General features: G+C 38.9%; 1 protein-coding gene across 5 annotated transcripts in view; it reads left to right on the top strand.

The window, feature by feature from the left end:
- LOC311502857 (RNA-binding protein Musashi homolog 2) overlaps positions 1-10039 on the top strand; it is a 241153-nt gene extending 231114 nt beyond the window's left edge. For all 5 annotated transcript variants that reach the window (XM_084565270.1, XM_084565273.1, XM_084565272.1 and 2 more), the window contains 2 exons: positions 2812-2882; positions 4383-10039. In XM_084565270.1, coding sequence (XP_084421396.1) covers positions 2812-2853 — 42 coding nt within the window. In that variant the 3' untranslated portion in view covers positions 2854-2882; positions 4383-10039. The remainder of the gene's footprint in view (positions 1-2811; positions 2883-4382) is intronic.
- The last annotated feature ends 3233 nt before the right edge of the window (positions 10040-13272 follow it).

The following is a 13272-nucleotide window of genomic DNA, read 5'->3' as shown; positions in this document are numbered from 1 at the left end:
TGCTCCATCATTAGGACAGTGTTTCTGAGCAGGTTTCATGTCTCCCAGTGTCCTTGTCTAGGTGTAGTTGATCAGGACACGTGATATTGGGTTTTAGCTGATGTTGCCTTCTCTGCTCATAAGTGGAAGAGTAGAAAGGTCAGCGGAGGTGATAGTCTGACAGTGTCTGACTCAAGTTCATTTGTGGATCAACTCAGATGTCTGTATAGTGAAATGCAGCAATGATATAACCTGCTAATCTTCAACCGCCATGTTCCTAGCACAGACAAGTGATGTTGAAGTGGACTCAGTAGCTCTGAGCAGATAGTTCAACCAGTTAAAAAAAAACAGATGTGGCTGTTCAGTCGCCTCCTTCATCTTTCCCAGAATTCTTTCTCAACATTGGAGCAATTAAAGACTTAGGACTCTTCTTCATCACAGAATGCAGAAACTAGTATTTTTATTAACTCTCTAAGGGCTAGTTAACCCAAACAGAAAACACATAGATTCAAAAGTGCATCATAATCTATTCACTGTATGAATGTTCACTACTAAATGTTGAAGTACTACTAAGCCAGGTAAAGTTTCGACAGGCTTGCAGAATCAGAGATTCTTCATGTTCAGGACCCCAATGTCGGTGTAGTGACAAGCCTCCACCTCCCCAAAAGAAGACTCAGTCAGCTGTTTTGTTTACCTTGCTTGTGTGTTAGTCTACCTTGGACCTCACTGAATATTTAATCAGAAATGTAACCATGTGAATTTTATGGCCCCAAGCAAAGTGCAGCAGGGCTTCGTTCTTGGAGTCACGCAGGAGCATGTTTGCTCTGCTTTACATGACTGAACTGAGTGACACAGTACAAACTATAAAAATAACACCTGCTTTCTGAAAGAAGCTAATTAATGCATGGCTTAGCTGAGATGGAATAACGACAAGCCCATTAGTAGCGCAAGCGAGCACTGCTGGATTACAGGGTGAAGACACTCTTTCCAAACTTTATAGTCCACATCATTAACTTGAAATTCCTACCACACAAGGTTATTTGTTCTTTATTTGTCCATCTTGTGTTTTAAATTTGTAGGTATTTATTTTGTATTTGTAGTTTAATGGTATTTTGTGGTTGTGCTACTTAGGCATGCGAGTTGCAGCTTACATTGTGTTTTGGTTTCTAAGATCCCACTTATGATTTTTGCATCTCTTTTCTGAGAAGTAGTGCAGAAGACTTATCAATATATTACTGACCAGTCAGTAACAGCTTAGTGAGGATGAAGTGAGCTTTATTTAGCTGTAATAATGCATTGACATTGGGAGCAAATGTACAAATATCTCAAGAGAAGATAAACCAGATCATTTTAACTTTTGCAAGCATGTGTATTAGATTCATGATAGACACACAAAACCAGAGCCACTATTTTTATTGTGTTTTTGCTTCCTAAGCAAAGCCTCTCTTATTAATAGTTTTAGGTCCACTGGCTATCAGCCATAATCTGTTGGTTTCAGTGAAGGAAGCAAAATATTTGTTCTGAAAGGCCCGGCTGGCTCATTTTCAAGGAAGATTTAACAGCAGATAGTTTACAGATGGAAATAAGGGCCATTTGTTTCTATTAGTTTCCATTTTTGCAGTTTGTAACCACAGTTTCGTGCAGTGCAAAAAAGTAAATTCTGGATAGGGCTTTTTGGTTTTTCATCATATTAATGCCGAACCAGTTGAATAAAGCTCATTTATGTAACAGATCGGGAAGAATGTAGCGTATTTTACCAGTGTAACTCAAACCAAATTTTGTCATTCCCTAACAGAAAGTCAGTTTGTGCCTGTGACTACATACTAAATCACCACTTGAGAATTACACAGTGAATCAAACAGAGCGCAATAAAGCAGAGAGGTGATGCAGCAGCCCTCTGACTTCCTGCTCTCAGCAAGATGATCTCTCTATTCAGAACATTAAAATAGGAAATGACTCAGAACTAAAATGCGCTTTATAATTCATGTCTTTACAGAGGATGCTGTCGAACTGAATATGTATAAGATCATCATATCTCACAACCTCATGGATGACTTAAGATTCACTGATTTGTCCCTCTGCTTTACGCTCCACTGATTTTATTAATCCCTTTAGCCAGTATGAAAACAGCCACTGTGAAGAAGCACTAATGAACTTAAGCGTTTTTTTAATGCAAGATAATTAGAGTGCAATTAGTTGATTGAGGTGATAAAGACAAATAATTGCTGCCGAAAGTGCTTCTCTTTTCACTGTTGTGTTTGGATCCAAGGATTTCTGCAGACCTGTCAGCAGGAAGGCTCACAGTGTCCTGATAACTGAGCGGCATAATGAAAACCATTCAATACTCGACAACACACTGATCTTACTGAAGGGTGTTTATGATCCTGCTCTCTGCATGCCTCCAGATTAAATCAGGTGTTTATGTTAGCATGAATGGGGATTGTTTGTATTACTACTATTATCTCTTCCACATATTTATTTTTTTAGTCATTCTAACATGAGTAATATATTGTTATAGAAAATATATCTCGATGATTAAATACAGTATGAATCATTGACTCCATAGAGCGCATCTAACTCCCTTTAACATCTTTTCCCTTTAAATGAGTTTTTCTTCCTGTCGTCGTTTTGCAGTCTGTAACCACTGTTTCTCCATTATAAGACTATGAAAAGAACTGGTGTGATACGGCGATAGTCTCCTGCTCTGCTGCTCAGAATGATCCAGCCGAATCAAAGCGTTCGCATTCGTGCTAGCTGAAGAAAGTTGATATGATACTCACTTTTCTCTCTCTGAAATGCATACTGACAAAAGCACTAACTGTACACTTTTAGGGCCCGTTGATTGCGACAGCTTTTACAAATGGATACCATTGAACAGGTGGCGGGTTGCCATCTCATCAGAGGTATTGCATTTTATTTACTGTGCATTTCTATCCGCCTAATATGTGTTCATTGCATTTTTCTTTGTTTATTCACCTCCCTCCAAATGACTGAGCTGGTAGTAGAATGTGAGTGTGGCCTTGGCCTTATGACTTTAAGAAAATTAGAAAGGATTATTAATCATTGCAAGAATTTAAGTTCACACTTAAGTCGCACGCACATATACAACCAGTTGATCAGTTTGTCTTTCTCATTAACATTTTCAGATGTCCTAGAGTAGTCCCATATTTTAGTCGTGCAAACTATATGTCTTATATATTATCCTTGCCAACCTCTCAAAATGTCCATTGTTTTTGACCAAAGTTCAGGATGTCCAAGGACAGAACTCTCATCATGTTTCTTCACCACTGTGACTAAAACAAATGTTAAATCCAAAATTTTTCACTAACAAGCAGCATTGATTGATGGAATATTTCCTAAGCTGTAAATGTAGAAGTGGGAATATTTCAGTTGTTTATCTTGTCACTGCATCATGTCCTTATTTCCCACATACACTGGTCAGCCACATCATTGAAATCCCGTCCTAATGCTGTGTAGGTTCCCCTCATACTCCCCAAAACAGCTCTGACATGTCAGGACATTGACAAAAGACCTCTGAGAGTGTCCTGTGAAGTTTGGTACTGTGACATTGGCCCGTGGATCCTCTGGGTCCTGTGGGTTCTGGTGTGGGGCCTCTGTGGATGTGGCATGTTCCGGCACATCGCACGGACGCTCGATCTGAGCGGAATCTGGGGAATTGGGAGGCTGGGTCAACCACTCGGTCTGTTTCTGGACATTTTTTGCCGAGCGGAGCACACGTTGCACCTGTCACTGGGGAGTTCTGGCTTGAAAAAAAATAAAATGTTCAGGTGTGTCACAGAGATCCGCGTCACAGTAGCATCCACATGAACACCAGAACCAAAGGTTTTACAGCCGCTCCCTGCTCCTTGACTAAATGATCAATGTTATTCCTCTCATCATGGTTTTAATGTTGTGGCTGATTAGTGTATGTACAACTGAATTGTTACAGATAAACCCACTCCAAAATGGCTTTTTGTCCGCTTCCAGCTATTTATAGGCATGATGTGTGTGTGGAACTCATTTGATTTGAAATTATTGCAAACTGGGTTATTCTCCACTAAGCATTTGGTCCAGCTGCTTTTAACTCATATTACAAGACTCCTCTTGTGAACATAATATGCTAAGTTCTACAAGCAGTCTAAATATGTACAGTAGTGTGTAAGTCTATATGTGGGCATTTGTGCAAGAAGTTTCACAGAATGCTTATTTTTAGATAGTTATGTTTCTTACATTATGCACGCTGCAAGTTCTGACTTGCTGCAGTTTATGACATCTGGCTTCACATGCTAGCATCCTAAATATTACATTTCATCATTAATTGTCTCAGGATTTATGCACACGGCATGTCCCCTTCCTAATGCTCTTGTTTTCTGTTCCTTTCCTCTTCCTTTATCGCCCAGCAGAGTATATCTGGTGGCCCAGGAAAGACAGGACGAAGTTTCTAATTGGCTTTGTGTGCAGGTGATGCTAATCCAACTTCAAGCACTACAGCGTCACCCAGGCAAAATGAACGAAAGTCGGAACCATATGAAGAAGAAAAGAAAACGTTAGTCATCTCAGAAAATAACAACTGCTGTACTATAATCCAAACCTCCTATAACTTTACAACCTGGTTTGGTATGATGTTTCACGTCGAGTTCTTTCACCTATTTCTTTCCTCTGTTAGATTTTGATTAGTTCTTAGAGAGTCATTTTAGTTGAACCTAAATTTGGTGTCATTTTATTTTATCTTCTAGTGTTGCTGTGTAAATGGATTTTTATTTTATTTTGTTCAAAGTACGGGGGGTCATAGCCAAGAATATCCGCAAGTCACGTCTTCATCTTTGTATCGGTTGGTGTAAAGGAAAAAAAGGGTTGGGATGTTCCATTCAGTCTCTCCGCTAAATAAAAAAAGAAAAAAAAGTAAAAAGAAAAGAAGCTCGGTTTGGGAAGACTTGGAGAAAAAAAAAATACATTTTAAGGAAAATTTAAAGAAGGTATCTAAGTAATAAATCTTAGTAGCTGTTTTATTTCTTGTGATGTCTCATTGTTAACCATAATTACCTATTTTTGGGCAATACAAAGAGGACTCCAATATTTTTATGGTCCTTTTTTATAAGTGTTGTTTTTGTTGTTTAGAAATATATATATATGCTATAACAAATTTCATATAACTACATTGTGAATTCAAACTTGAGAAAAAGAAATGTAGCTGTACATATTATTCCAGTCACTGCATATAACCAACTCAGTGAGAGAATAGCATATTTTTGTGATGGTGTGTCAAAAGAACATGTTATAGCGTGTGAATAGAAGAAAAAGCTGTAAACAGTTATTATTCTACTTTTTCTGCTGGAAGACGGTGTTAACAAGCCCACAGACGAACAGAACACACACTTGCTCTGTAAATACTGAAGCCGAATAATTTTACAAGTGTCATACCAGCAAATTTACAACCGGTGAGATAAGTCAACACAGTTTTGAGAAATAAGAATGATATATATAAAAAAAAAAAAAAGAGCCTGATTGGTATCTTTTTGTCTAACTGTTAAGAGATCATTTAAAAAAAAAAAAAGATGATTTAATCCAAAGCACACTGTACTTAGATGTGAAGATTAGAACTTGAACCAGGCATTTTACAGTGCTCTGTGGATCCTGACACTTTTATACTCTTGAGAAGAACTTGTTAGCTGTACGTTCTGATGTTTGTTTCATCCTCCTGCTTGTTCCGGATTCTTTTTATTTTATTTTTATTTTTTGGAACACGATATACCTGGGCTCCGAGCTAGAGCCCCTTTATGTAACGCTCAATCGGTTCTTTTTGAATGAATTAGGAAAGTAAACATTTTGATACCATACCTCAGCCTTTGTGAGTTCTATTGTGGAATCATTGGCAGGTTGTTAATTTATTCTAGTGGCAAAATAAATGAAAACACTGAAAGGTAATTAAGCAAGTAATCATTGCACTGTGAGTAGTAAGTACAGGCCATTTTCCGATTTGCACATGTATATGTTGGCTTTTTAAAAAGCGGCCCTGTGCTTTGGGATAGTATGAAGGATTTCGGGGGTTAACGTATTATCAACTAGACAAGCTCTTCAATGCTTTGTGAGGTGAGTTAACAGCTTGGGAACTAGTGAGCGATATGTTGCAGTGTACACTTGGATTTCTTTATATATCAGACCCATGTCTCATCAGAGGATATTTATACAGGGTCAAGAGATGACACTGAATTATTCACTATCTGTGGCTGCACCAGGTCTTTACGCAGCACGTGCGGCTGATGGTTTTATTCATATTAATAGCGATATGCTCCGGAGTCTGGTTTTTAAATTCATCGCCGCCGCAGATGTATTTGTTGTTTTCTTTTCTTTTTCGTTTTCATTTTTGAAACCCACGACCTTGTTGTCTCATTTCTTTTCTTTCAAAACAACCAGGTAAAGAAATATGCTGGATACTTCTGAGGTAAACGATTATGGAGGTGTGATCAAGTAATAATTTAAAGAGAAAAAAAAAAACAACCCTTGTAATGTTCAAATGTAAAAGAAAATAAGAAATACAAAACTATAAAAAAAAAAAGAAAGATGCTTCTTTGCTGATTTCAAGTTTAATCAGAGTTTTATTGATACTTTGTGGTTTATATATTAATAATTGTAATATACTATTAAAATGTACTGTGCATCCATTACTTTCTCTCTTTCCATTCCCCATCCTCAGAGATCCTACTATCTTTTGTTGATCATTCATGTATTACATTAGTGTGTAAAGAAATCACAGTTAACTTGTAAACAGAGTGCTGTCTTTGATACCAGTGTAGTGCTCTTTGTTGTTCTCCCTTGCTCTACCTCTCCTTTCTCTCATATTTATCCCTCTCCCTCTCGCGCTCTTTTTCTATCTCCTGTAATTACAAAGTAGATGTTATATAGGACTCATTAATATAATACTTGTAGTGAATAGTGGATTTAGGACCAGTCAAGATAGACCTTTCTCTCAATGATCATGTTATTCTGGTATTTGCAGACAATTATTTTGTTAGAGGTTCATTGTAATTAATTCCCTGTATGTTTTTTTTTTTTTTTTTTTTTTTGGTTGTTGTTTTTGTTTTTGTTTTTTTGGTTTGGTTTTGCCACTCTCACATGGTTTCAGCTAACCAAAGCTCTCATGGATGAACAATAGAGAAATAGTTGCTGTAAGATGGAATTGTACACAAGGCATTATTTGGATCCCCACCCTTGAATGTTTTTAAAGGGGTGTGCCATACTACCTTAAATGCTAACGCTAGATATGCAAAACTTTTATTTTGGATTATTTTCTAAGAGGGACACGAGCTAAAAACAAAAAAAAAAGAGAAAAAAAAGTCACAGACAAAGATTTTGTGTAAAATAACGTTTCATATTTTTTTAAGTCACTTCCACAATAGTCATAATGTTAGTAACGGAGCTGTTTAAAGGATCTCTTCTGTCTTCTAACATGTGTACGTCTGCCTCTGCTGCTAACACTGTTTGTGATCTCTTAGCTCTCTCAGAGCGGTCGGTGGTCACAAACGGATAATTCCAGTCATCTGGATCTTTGATTCTGGGGAGCAGTTTTTTGTCCTGATCCGTTATCAGTGTTCTTCACACTACAGAGGCGTTACTGTAAAAAAATGAAAAACGGAAAACCATTAGCAGGTGTTAAAGGATGCAGAGTGCGTCAAGGCTGATTAATAGATGGTTCAGTCTACGTCCTGAGTTGGACCAGCACCCTGAAGCTGTGATTCATTGCTAGGCTAGAAGAGATTATATTACGACGTTAATTTAAATGCCTCTAGACACCACGCTGAAGAATGCCCACCGTTCAGATGGTAGATTCAGACACGCAGCTGTGTTTCAAGCAAAAACAACTCTAGTAAGACACAATCTATGATTTATTCCCGTTATTCTAATTAATATCACCTTGTTGGCTCTTGAATAATGTTGAGTTGCTCTTAATAAAGTATAAATTCCATAATTCACTCTCAACCCTTACAGTCTGTTACATTACATAGAGTCAAGTAATACTGAAATGAAGCACACAGGGTGCTGTGTTATTTAAAAATAGGTAAATTAATGTCCACATTAATATTTACATTTCACAAGAAGTGATTGATCAGATTGGACAATACGAGAGCAATATTCTTTACCAAAAAAGTGTAGCTAAAAATGATTCATTCTTAAAAAGAATCTTTCAAACATTAATTTCAAAACATAGTAGAAAAACACCAATATAACAGGAATAAATTATTTAAGATTATTCAAGTGTAGAAATGTATGTGGGCTTTTATTCTGACGGGCTTCAAGAAAGTGTTCCTTCCGTTTATTTGCAGCATTTCTCCACAATTACTTTATTTTTATTCATTAACACAGAGCACCTACAAACTGATACAAGACGCTCATTAGGAGATCCAGTCAGTTCCAACTGTACTGCCGTTTCATCTGAAAAACCTGTAACAGCACAACAAGTATGAAGTATATTGTCTTGTTTTTCACTGTTGGTGCGTGGCAGATCTTAGACTATAATTAATCCGTTTTGACTGGAATAAAAAGGCTTGAAATAGCTCATTTTTCCCTCACACAACACAAAAGAAAATTGACTCGTTTTGTGATCCTGTAGCTTGGACTTTAAGGTAGCATGGCTCTGTTGCTGTAATTTCATTTTATCTCAAACTGACAGCAGTTTACAGCTGATGAATGTTACACATCTTAGTAGACTAGCTTATCCATTCGGGGAGAGGGGAGGGGTCTTGGTTTAAGAAAAAAAAAGAATCAAAAAAGAAAAAAAGTCAACCTGGAAGGTGTTGACATTTGTAGTGTACTACCGTATCCATTTAAACTTGAATCTCGAGGCAAGTGCTAGGCAATGGCCAAACGATATTTATCCCATCCGCTGCGGGAAAACGCCCACCCTGAAACGTCACGCGCTTGTGAGATTTCTGTCATCCTGGAGTGTTGTCACGAGTGTTTCCTGATCGGGAACAACTTGCCTCCCAAGAGTGGGAACGTCGGGCGAGGCCTTTTTCAGACTCTGCTCTGTTTTAATTAGACTGACTTTGAAGGCTCTTTGAATGTTCTCGAGCATTTCTATCCAAAAGAGGCTTATTCATAGTGGTGCTAATGGTTTTCAAACCGGACAATGTGCCCTTATCTCTGAGAGATACTGGATACAGTCACAGTGACCACAAAGTTAGTCTCCCAGTCCACAAAGTGACTCTCTACTAACATTACTATTTATAGTTTGGGCTCTCCCGTTTCAGGATACAACTAAGATCAGTTCAGGTTCACAGATCTACACTGAACTCTTCAAGGTGACAGAAATAGCATAAGGTTCACTGTACTGTTGTGTTTTAGGGTGAATTTCCCCCTCAGTCCAAACCATTGCCATCTCACCCATGCTCACTACGAAATATATACATACAGTTGCAACATATATATATACATATATATATAAATGAATATATATTTGCAATGTTCACTCATTGGAACATATAATATTAGACTGGAGACCTCAGCTGTATACAGAATATTCCTCACACAGCTCCACCCAGGTTCATATACAGTCCACTCGTCATTGTTAGCTTCCCAACACGAGAGTTCACCCCTGGCGTGAGTTTGGAGCAGACCGCGTGGCCAAGAGGGGAGCCTGGAAGCTCTTCAGACTGCATGGACGGCAGTGTGAGGCTCTGCTGTGCTTCCATGTTTCTGCAGGCTGAGCACAGAGCTCTCTTCACTGCTGTCTGCCCATTCCTAACACTTGCCCCTTTTTTTTTATGTTAACCGACTTTTTATGGCGAGAGACAGACAGACTTGACTGACATCTGAAAGCATCTTTCAGGTTATCATATGGCTTGCTTAAGCCCTGTTGTAAAATATACTAAAAATAATAATGATAATAATAATGGATGGGGGTCTCTCACATATCAAATGTGGAAAGTCTAATTTTATATTTGTATTTTCAAATAATAATATTGACAAAAAATGTCTGTGAAAGGTTTCCATCCTCTACTGTGGTCCAGAAATTGATGTGTCTGTCTGGAAAATAAATAAAATAAACTGAATTGTTATATTACCTGTTTCCACTGTGGCGTTGTATTTTCCTAATGAAAAAAAATATATATGTATTTGACATTTAAGTGTTAATTATGTAGTGAACCATCTCCTCAAACAGACGCTCACTTTCCATACAGTGTGGCATTCACTGACATCCCATACCTAAAATGCACAACACTGTTCCGTGTACTAGCCGTTTAGTAACCGAGATTTTCATTCTAGGTTTTCACCCGACCACACGCTCAGCATGTCGGCACCGGGGATCCTTTCGAGGTCACCCGTAAGTCAGCAGGATTAATAGAGTCTGAGTACCAGAGGTGCATTTGGGGGAAAATGGTGAACAAACAAGCGGTGTAATTCTGCTGCCCCTCAGTGGTCTCTCCCGGCGCCTGAGACGATGCGGGGCTTTCAGGAAGGAGCGTCCGGCGCTGCTTTATTTTTCATCAGCGGCATCACATGGAGAGCATCAATATTAGCTGAGGCTCAGTGAATAAACGGCCAGGGATGTGATTGAGTAGATGAGCAAACAGGCTGCTGCCATGACAGGCCATTTAGGGCCTCGCAATAGTAGAGAGACACATGCATTAAACAGTAAGCCTTACTCAGGATGTGTTTGTCACAGGGTCTTTGGGTCTGCTTCATCTGATGCCAAAAACTGAAATGTAATTTGAGGTGAACCTGGAAAAAAAAAACAACAAACACTAAAAATGTGAAGCGTTTTTGTGCCTTAAATAAACAACAATGAGGTAATGAACATTCTCCAGCAGGTTTAAAGTACACTTTTATAAATGTTTAGATGTTTAAACGTGATGCCACTGATCTCCAGATAGCTGGATTTTTAATGTGTGTGCTTGTCAGGTGAGACCAACACTCGGACAGCTTCATCACTCATCTGGACAGGGTGATCTATAACTTCTGACTGAGATCAATACTGTTCTCGGCGCTGTTTTTTCACAGCTGAAGCCCCTGAAGTTTAGATCGCACTTCGGTCAATTTTAGATTTTGTGTTTTTGTAATAAGCACAATAAGAATATTAATCCAAAACGCTGCTTTTGATTTTCTGAGCGGCCTCTTAGAGAAAAGTCCCTTCCCATAAAAAATACGAATTAAATGGTACAATCCTGATCAGTACAAGCAGCAAAACAAGAAATGGGACTTAAAAGGACTGCATATGTTTCCCTCCCCGACAGATCTGAGCCGAGTTTGTCCAGATTCCGCTCGCTGCAATTAGCAGACACATTCATTAAACAGCTGATCCTGGCGCTGACTGTGTTTTTAACTCGGAGGCCTAACTGCTTGACCTTTCCAGTCCACCTGCCTTTTAATTAAGTGCTAATTAAAAGTGCCATTATGATCAGAGAGCCCGACACTTATTGGCCCTTAAATACAAGGATTCAGGTCTTTGGTGGAACTGTGCGAGACAATCAGCTGTCGTTATGAGAGCTAAATGTCAGCTCACAGTGGAGGAAAGGAGCCCGTATTAATTTGCAGAATCAAGGTTTTGTTTTAAAGTAGAAATATTATAAGTCATATTTGAACATGAGGCACAAAGCTAAATAAGAATGTATCGTCTATATATTAGAATGAATCTCTTTAGGGTTATTTTAATTTAAAGTCACTGATGAATATGTTCATAAATGTTCACTTAATCCCTTCTTAGTGTGTGTCTCTATCCACGTGTTTGATGTTCGACCAGAATTCCCCAAAACTTTTGAGTGGCAGCACACAAACACACATGTAAACTTTACCAAATATGTTTGCACATGGCAGCATGTCACAGGCTCATTTGATGGCCTCACCTCATACCAGCGGCTTCTGTGTAAATTTCCCATGGGCCAGTGCTAACAGGCTGAATGTGACAGCTCCTGGCAAACACAAACAAGCCACAGTGTGCAGAGATGCCACGGCGAGGATGCAGCATGGCAACGGCAGCAGCAGCAGCAGCAGCAGCGAGTCTCCGGCCCGCTCTGGAGTTATAATGAAGAAGTGGCGGTTCAAGAGGCGGTCTGTTACCACCTCCACGTGCGTGAAGCCTGAAAAGCGGAGGAGCGAGCCGAAGAATACCTGTCCACCATGCATATTCATGCTGCTGCGGATTCACAACCCCCTCCCTCAGCCCGCGAGGACACCTCAGGGCCCCTCGCAGTAATTAAGAGCTAGCCCGAGATGCGGGCATGCTTAATTGCCAATTACAGGTAGGTTAGATATAGATGAAAATGACAGCTATTTATGTAGTACATCAGCCTAAATAATCAAGCTGTGTTTATACCTTGAAAATGGGAATGGAATGAAAGGTTGGGAAGCGTCCAGGATCCTCACACAGGCTCTGCATTGTAGGAATTCAAGTGCAATAATGAGCAATGTTCAATGGATATGCACTTAATTTTCTGTGCATCACTAAATTATCTCCCTGCACAGCCATGTAATGGTTGCTCCTCTTTTGAAGCGGAAAATTTTTTTGACAGAGCTGTGTAATAGAGTCAATAGTTGATGAGAAGACTGCTGTGGATGGGGAGATGAGGCACTCAGGTGGCTGTTTCCTCCCAGACTCCAGGCCTAATGTAGCCTTTGGCATGGAAATTGACGTGACATTGATGGGCACTCTCCCGCCAGCAGAGAGCCGTGCGCCTGCACAGCCTTCCAATTCACTAATAATTGCTGATTAAAAACTAGTTAAGAGTCCATGAAAACTCAAATGTGCATTAACCAAATGACCTTCTGGGAACGGCAAACAGTCCGCAGCCAAGAATGCGGACGCTGTGTGGAGCTGCTCCCCGGATTGTTTAAGAAACAAACAAGATGCTTTATGGCACTACTGCCTCTGAAATAATCACATTTATTTTTTTAGAACGAATTGTTTAGTGTGACAAAAAGACTGAAACGTTGTCAGATATATCTCAACGTAGCCGAGTGACATATATTAAATCTAAAACACAATTACGTTTAACATAATTTGAAAACACTAGCCTGACCTAAGTTGCCACACAGATTACATGAATAATTAAATGGACAAAACACATTTGTTGAATGAATTACTTACTAAAATGTATTTTGTGCCATTCATTATTTGATGTTTCATTATTCCTTCTCACATTAATTCTGATAAAATTAGTATTAATATATAAAGTTAAGTCTCTCGTGTAACAGCTAGCTTATTTCACATTATCACAAACAAATTTGGAAATAAATAACTTGAATCATTATCTGCAGCTCTTCAGAGTTCTTGTGGCAGTAGAGTTATCCGTGATCCGT

Source organism: Chelon labrosus (assembly GCF_963514085.1).
Source record: "Chelon labrosus genome assembly, chromosome: 17".
NCBI classification, from domain to species: domain Eukaryota; kingdom Metazoa; phylum Chordata; class Actinopteri; order Mugiliformes; family Mugilidae; genus Chelon; species Chelon labrosus.
The sequence above is the reverse complement of the archived record's forward strand: the minus strand, read 5'-3'. Positions and strand labels throughout refer to the sequence as shown.